Here is a 7,901-nt window from a genome sequence, read left to right as displayed (position 1 = left end):
CCCACTCAAACTGCATGATTGGAGTAGGGAAGGAGAATTTTTCAAAAAGAAAGTACTCTTACCAAAGGAAAATGATAGTTGGAGTGGAAAACAGTGCTGGGCAAGCAATATTGAATGTCTGTTTCCCAGCCCCCCAAGAACACAAAGGACACATTTACAAGAAATGAAAGCAGAATTACACTAAAGCGTGTATATTACTCACCAAGTTAATGACATGTAGCTCTCAATGCACAGCTCCTAATTATGCACAAGACTTAAGTTAAGCCTTGGGTCTGAGGCTTATGCTGGGTTGCTACCTACCTCCCAAACTCAAAAGTCAGATCAGTAACCAACATGCTTAGGAAAAGAGAGAGCAGAGCTTCAAATGCAAGGAGAAAGAAATTTGTGAAGTCACCCACACTATACGGACTGGGAAGCTTTCTCTCATTCTGACTGACAGAATCAATACCCTGAGTCAGGAAGCCCCAGGAGGCTTAGCTCTGCCCCAACTAGTAAATGAGACCGAATCCATATCAGAGCAATGGCTGGCTAGCAGGTCCTCTCCGGGTGGTGAGTAGGAGTTAGGAAGGGGCGGGTTGATTGGTGGAAGTGCTTTCTCCTTTACATTTACCCCTTTGTGATGTGGTGGCCAGTGGGCTCAAGATTATAGTCCTGAGCTGGATGGTGAGTGCCTTGGGGGCAGGGCCTCTGCCCAAGCTTCCTGTGACTGCCACTGTGACAGCACAATGCCTGCCTGCAGAGGCAGGCACTCAGGAAATATCATTGGACAGAAGGATTCAGAGCAAACTGCTACCCAGAATGTCAGCTGCCAAGGGGTTCTGGTGGAACTGAGGGGCACATAGTTGGTGCCTGGGAGCTGGTCTATCTGGCCACTCTCTCCAGTGGGCAGGAAGTTCACTGGGGCCCCCTTGGTGGGCAACCCCTTCCGCCAACTGGGGCACCTCAGCTCAGCCCAAAGTAGAGGTGTCAGGAAATATCTCTCTGCCCAAGCTTCCTCTCCCAGTTCCCAAACTTAGAGGTCCAGCATAGGGCCTAGAATTCACTGAGGCTTGGTGGCTGTTTGTTCAACAATCAATCAGCATGGATCACCGAAGCCGATCTCGCAGCAGAGGCCTGAGCCGAATCCCTGGGACTCAGTCCCGAACCCCCAGTGCCCCACTCCCCTTGCATGTGGAACAGGAGGCCAGGGAAGGAGAAGAATGGGAGCAGGGAGAGCTCGCTCGTCAGAGGACTGCTACCAACACTCCCTTGGAAAGTGAAGAGTTGGCAGACAACGTTATGATTTCCAAGCCAGCACCTTATTGGGAAGGAACCGCTGTGATAAATGGAGACTTTAAGGAGCTCAAGTTAACTGATTATCGTGGAAAATACCTGGTTTTTTTCTTCTACCCACTTGATTTCACTTTTGTGTGTCCAACTGAAATTATCGCCTTTGGTGATAGAATTGAAGAATTCAGATCCATAAACACGGAAGTGGTGGCCTGCTCTGTTGATTCACAGTTTGCCCATTTGGCCTGGATTAACACCCCTAGAAGGCAAGGAGGACTTGGGGCAATAAAGATTCCACTTCTTTCAGATTTGACACATCAGATCGCAAAGGACTATGGCGTATATCTGGAAGACTCAGGCCACAGTCTTAGAGGTCTCTTCATTATTGATGACAAAGGGATCCTAAGACAGATGACTCTGAATGACCTTCCTGTGGGTAGATCAGTGGATGAGACTCTGCGTTTGGTCCAAGCATTCCAGTTCACCGATAAACATGGAGAAGTCTGCCCTGCTGGCTGGAAACCTGGTAGTGAAACAATAATTCCAGATCCAGCTGGAAAACTGAAGTATTTTGACAAACTGAACTGAAAATACTTCCTCAGGTTATGATGCTTGAATGCTTTCAATAAAGGACAATTAAAAAAAAAATGGTTAAAGTCCTTACTCAAATTTATGGCCAACCAGGAAGGACATAATCCCCTTCAGTGAAGGAGACCATCAATCATCAAGGGAAATCCCGGAGGCTACCCCCTAACATTTTCCACTAATTTTTATAAATTCCTGGGACCAGAGAAATGGGCAGTTCCACTTCTGACTCTAGAAACTTCTAAAATGGACAGAAGAAGACATTTAGTTCAAGGTCACAGGCTTACCGAATATTGACTTCCTATTTTATTTCTCAACCCAAATAATTCGTAGTTTTATAGAAAAACTCGAGGCCCAGTGCATGAAATCTGTACAGTCGGGGGGGAGGGGGAGGCAGGGGGGAGGAGGAGTCCCTCAGCCCAGCCTGTGCCCTCTCGAAGTCCGGGAGCCCTTGGGGAATGTCCAGCAATCAGACATCCTTAGCACTGCTGAGACGGGAGAGGCCCTCACCACCGCCTCTGCGCTCACCAGCCATGAGTCCGGCTTCTGGCTGAGCAGCACTCCCCCTGTGGAAGCACACCGACCACCAGGGGGCAGCTCCTGCATTGAGTGGGATCGGGCTGAAACCAGCTCTCTGACATCTCCCGAGGGGTCCCGGATTGCGAGAGGGCACAGGCTAGGCTGAGGGACCCCACCAGTACATGCTCTGGGTAGGGAAGGGATGCAAAGGTTGGCCCACAGGGGAGGAACTATGGGAGGGCTCCAGGGCGTGTCCAGCCCATCTCGCTCAGTCCTAATCGCCAGACCCCAGCAGCAAGCTAACCTACCATTTGGATCGTCTGCCCCCGGTGGTCAGTGCATGTCATAGCAAGCGGTTGAGCGGCCTTAGCATATTATTAGCATACTAGAGGCCTGGTGCATGAAAATTCATGCACTGGAGGGGGGATCTCTCAGCCCGGCCTGCCCCCTCTCACAGTCCGGGAGCCCTCAGGGGTGGGAGGTGACCCGCCGATCAGGGGAAGGCGATGCCCCCTTCATACCTCTGCTGCTGCCACTGCCGGCAGTGCAAGCCTCAGCTGGCCCTGGTTACCTGAGCCTCGGGTGGCCCTGGGTGGCTGGGCAGCTGGGCAGCTGCCATCCAAGGCTTGCCTGTGCCTCAGGCCGGCCCTGGGCGGCTGAGGCGCTGAGAGGACTGGGCACTCTGGAGGCCTTGCGGCGCGCCTGCCGCCCCAGCGGGGCTGAGGGGACTGGGTGCTGCCATCTTGTGGCTGTGGGCACCGCCATCTTTGAGGGCGTCAGTTAGTACATTTCCTCCTTATTGGCTGTGGGCGCCACCATCTTTGTGACAGTGTGAGGGTCAATTAGCATATTCCCTCTTTATTATATAGGATTATGCTTTGATTGATTGACCAGATGACCAGATGACCAGACACTTAGCATATTAGGCTTTTATTATATAGGATGTTGTTCACCAGAGCAGTATACATGTGAGTAGCATATGCATAAGGCCTATGATATAAAAAATGTCCCAAACTGAACCATATGAATCTCCCCTTATTAAATTCTCTCAGAGATATTTAAGTTTAGTACAAACTCTTCCTTTGTTATCATGGAGAAAATAAAATCTCTCTTCTCTTGGGGAAATTAAAATCCTAGAGAAACTGGAGATCAGAAGTCTCATTGTAATTTTCTCATTCTGCCCAGTCCTAGCTAGAGACAGCCTGACTGTGCTGATTGTGTTTACTTCCCTGAGCATCCCTTTCTCTCCCCGTCACCTTTCTCAGATCCTTGCCCTTCTCTCTGCCCTGGGAGGCTGGTCCCTGGGAACCGTATTATTGGAGCTCCCTCACTAATTGGTTTCTTGTCCTGCTCAGCCAATGAGAGCCATTAATAGGAGATTGGCAGGTTGAAAATATTTCTTCCCGCTTCCTCCCCACTTTGGGACACACTTCTGGCAGTGACCATGTACTTGAATAACTTCAGATTTTGTCTAGTAGCCCTTTCTCCCCAGTTCTAGCTCTCACTGTGCTAAGATAGCACTTTTTCCTCTTTTTTTTTTCTTTCTTCTTATTAGTTAAGGGTATTACCAGGTTTCTGCTATTACCAGCCATGGGTGCAACAACCCTGCTGATTCCCTTAATTCTGTCCAAACCTCTGTAAGTCCTTTAATTAAGGCATCTTCCTTTGAAACATCAGAGTTGCATCCTGTTTCCTGCTGTGACCTTGACTTCACACTGAAATACCTGGCACCAGGCAGCCTGGGTAAAGTGGTCCCTCTCCAACAGCAGCAATCGGGATGTCTTCCACCAGAGTGGATAGAATTATTTCAGCACCTGCACTGCTGAAATAATTCCAACTTCAAGTCTCATCTGTTCCACTTTTCCAAAGTTCCAAAGGGTAGGAGGACATATGGAAGCCATAGCACCAATCCTAGACTCATGCCATTTAGTTACAACAATAGCATTTTCTAAACAGGAGTGATGTTTCCAGACACAGTGCTATTACAGTCTCCAGCCCCACATTGCTGCTGCCAGCTGTCGACACTAACACAGAGGAAGTGCTATCTGGGGGGAGTAAGGTAGGCAAGAAAGCAAAAGAGAAGAGAAAATCTGCATTTCAGCTTCACTGGGATGCTAGTGGGGATCATCAATAATACTATCCATCAAATGCCCATCTTCTCCATTCCAGGTACAGAAAAGGACTCTATTTCCTGCTCTCTGGTGGTTGGGTGGGGTCTTATTGCATAATTCAGCTAGAGAATCATGATTAGAAATGACGGGAAATGTGTGTCTATTTGTGGGTGAACATTTAACACCTGGCACGTGACTCCCCAGAGCCCTCTTTCCTTCTGCCAAATGGTGGACAATTTACCAGCCAGGGCCCCTACATGACTGTGATGAGCAGAGCACTTAGTTTAATCCGTTCTGAACATGAAGTACGAGAGAACAATCCTTGAGCCACCAAAACATGGAGATGAAAATATTTTTAAAATCGTAGAAGCCCAATGAACTCAATGATCTTTACCACTTGCTTCCTTCCTAAGCCCTGCAGAAGCCCAACTTAAACTACAAAACCTGTGCCTAACTTATGCTTCAAAAACCTAGTGAAATGCATTAGGAATGCCTCACTCTCTAAAATGTTGTTCTTTAGGTCCCCCAGGGCTTGGTTGATTTTATTATCCCAAAGGCAGCACCCAAATCCCTTTCTTCCACCAGTTTTTCTGCAGCATCAGCTCCCATGAAGAAGCAAAAAAAATCCTGAGCAGCATTTGAGAATGAGTCTTTGAGATGAGGGAGGAGGAGTTGTGATAGCAAAAGCTCCTCTACCCAAAGATTAAAGGGCTCCTTTTTAAATTGCATTTGCTCTGCCCAGGCGAGAGCCCTGCCCTCAATATTTGGAGTGAGGTTACCCAGCTGAGACTTCTTATATGTGCAGCCACTTCCACAATCTAATGTTAATGTCCCAGAGTGAGTCTCCCCGGGTCCAAGGAAAGGTATTTCAAAGGCAGGCCAAGAAAAAAAATCCAAACTTATTTTAAAATCCCAAACCAGTGATATACAAGAGAGCTCAACCTTCTATTACAGTGCGTGGCTCCCAAATTCTGTGAGTGTATTCACTTGATCTACCATGACTACCCAAGTGTTATTAGTAGAAGGGGAAGGTTTAATAGCATTTGATGGTATTTCCATGGGACTCCAGAATGTCAGTCACCCTCCAGTTCACAGTCCCTTAGAGAAGCACAGGAACAGGAGCTGAATTAGAAAGCAATCACTGCTTGATGATTAGCTAGGCTAGGACCACCTCCTTTTGATATTTAGTCTTTGATAAAGCTAGGTAGGAAGTCTAAGAAGGTAGAGTTGCCAGCTTCCAGTGTGGCTCGCAATGATTCCCACCTCGTAGTATTCACACTCTGTGTAGTCCCCTCCCACTTTGTATCAGGGTTGATCTGTGTGACCATGCAGAAGTGATGGCATGCCACTTATGGAACTAGATTACAGAAGACACAGCAGTTGCTCTTTTGGGTTCTCTCTCCCTCGTTGATCCCAGGGATCTACCTCTTGGTGCTGGGAAAAACCAGTTGCCATGTGTTTTGAACACTCAGGGAGCCCCTGTGGAGAGGCCCAGAAGCTCTCATTCCAATAGCCTGGGAGGAACCAAGGCCTGCCAACACCCAGGTGAGTGAGCTTGGGATATCTTCTAGCCCCAGACACCTGATGCTCAAAACAACAGGTTGACTGCAGCCCCTAGAGCCAGAATCACCATACTAAACCACTTCTGAATTCTTGACCCTTAAAATTGTGAAAAACAATGTTTCTTTTAAGATGCAGACTTGTGGAGGACTTTATTACATATCAATAGATAATTAATAAAAGGCCAATGGCTCTGTGAATCATGGAACCTCCTCAAATTTCTGGTGCCTGCATTGTACCGGAACTTGAAACAGCATTCAGCCTCTAGGGTATGCATTCTGGGGTTGAGGGCCAGGGCTGTGGGCCAAGTGACCAACGCTTTCTTTTGGAGGGAGCAGAGGGGCAGGGAATAAGGAGGAAATAGGTATAGAAATATATTTATGATGGAGACAATGGGCTTGAGATTTATTTTCACTTTCACACACATCTCAGTTAATTATCTATGTAATTTTTTGTTGTTGGCTGAGCTGGGCCTGGCTCATTGTACAGGCAATGCCTCCACTTCCTTGTTCCCAAATACACCTGCCTGTGTGCATAGATACAGAATGTGAGGCTTTGCTTTGTAACTGGGTTAGCTGTTTGGTTGGAGAGGCAAGCCCAGGAAGCATTGTAAACTAGGATAAGAAGAGGTCTGAGTTCTGTCTATCCCAATAGTGAGTGAGAGAGGCTAGACCTGCTCCTCAGGAGAGACTGTGGTACAGAGTGAGGCTCTGAGCCCAAGGAGAACCACTCTGGAGTTGAAGAAGAAGCTTGTCTCCCTCTTCCTGCTATAACCCAGGAACTCAATGATCTCCAGGATGGAAAACCCAGCTGCACGCCCTGCATGCGTACCCAGGAGGTGATGTGCCCCTCTTCCCTTGCAGACAAAGACAGGATCAGGCTGGATTAAGTAACCAGAAGTAGAGCAGCTGAGACCCACCTTGATTTAAATCCCCCCTTTAAAATATTTGGAGAGGTTTCTGTTTTCTTAACTGGACCTTAACTAACACAGGCCCCCATCATCTAGGAAATCAGAAGAGGAGGAAGATGAGGGAGAGAATAAACATGGTGTTTCATTTTTTCACACCAATTCTGATGCCAGCTGGGTATCTAACAATTCAATTCAATTCAATTCAGACACTAAAAGCCAAGTGAAAGATGTATAGGGCTAGGTATGGGATGAGGGTGGCCCAGAACTTCCATGCCTTCTTTAGGTGTGCCCCCCTCCCAACACTTCAATGTGTTCACCACTGGTAAGATCCTGAACTTCATTATTTAGGGTTTTTTTTATATACAGAGGTTTCATTATATAGGCAATTTTGATGAAATAGTTGGCCATTGGTGATGAACCTCAATCTCAGCGCCTCCCTTTCCCTGGAGGTTGAGGGGTGGAGCTAAATTCTTTAATCTAATTATGTGTTAAAAGCCTGTGATTTGTGTGACAACCAGCCCCATTCTGACGCTATCTAGTGACACCCCCTCAACCATAAGGCATCTCATTAGCATACAAAAGACAGTAAATTCCAAGGGTTTGTGAAGTTCTGTGCCAGGGACCTGAGACAGAGATCAAGTATATATATTTTTATTATACCACATGAGACTCTAGAATAAAATGACAGAGAATTGGAGCAACTTTTGAATCTCACCAGGAGCATACCCTGACAGGAGTCTACAAAATGGGCTGCACCAGGTTGCAGGCCCATGTCCCACAGATCAGCTCTCTCATCCCATGGAGGAGAGGGAGCCCCAAATGGAAAATGTTTTCAGAAAGGAGTCACTTCAGGCAGAACTGAACACATTCAAAATTGCTTTGCACTGTCTGCTTGGGGTTTGTTTCAAGCAATGTCCCAGGTTACGGTTTCCTTCGCACTAGGCCAA

General features: G+C 47.3%; 1 protein-coding gene across 1 annotated transcript; it reads left to right on the top strand.

Annotated features, from left to right (window-relative positions):
• Nucleotides 1-1,080: 1,080 nt before the first annotated feature.
• Nucleotides 1,081-1,893, top strand: LOC308246735 (peroxiredoxin-4-like; the record flags this gene model as incomplete). The annotated part of the gene is made up of 1 exon (XM_080665123.1): nucleotides 1,081-1,893. One exon carries the CDS (start codon nucleotides 1,081-1,083, stop codon nucleotides 1,855-1,857), a length of 777 nt encoding a protein of 258 aa, XP_080521249.1. The 3' UTR covers nucleotides 1,858-1,893.
• Nucleotides 1,894-7,901: the final 6,008 nt, after the last annotated feature.

This window comes from Plecotus auritus (assembly GCF_963455305.1).
Source record: "Plecotus auritus genome assembly, chromosome: 4".
NCBI classification, from domain to species: Eukaryota; Metazoa; Chordata; class Mammalia; order Chiroptera; family Vespertilionidae; genus Plecotus; species Plecotus auritus.
Note: the sequence above shows the minus strand (reverse complement) of the source record. Positions and strands in the feature narration are given on the sequence as shown.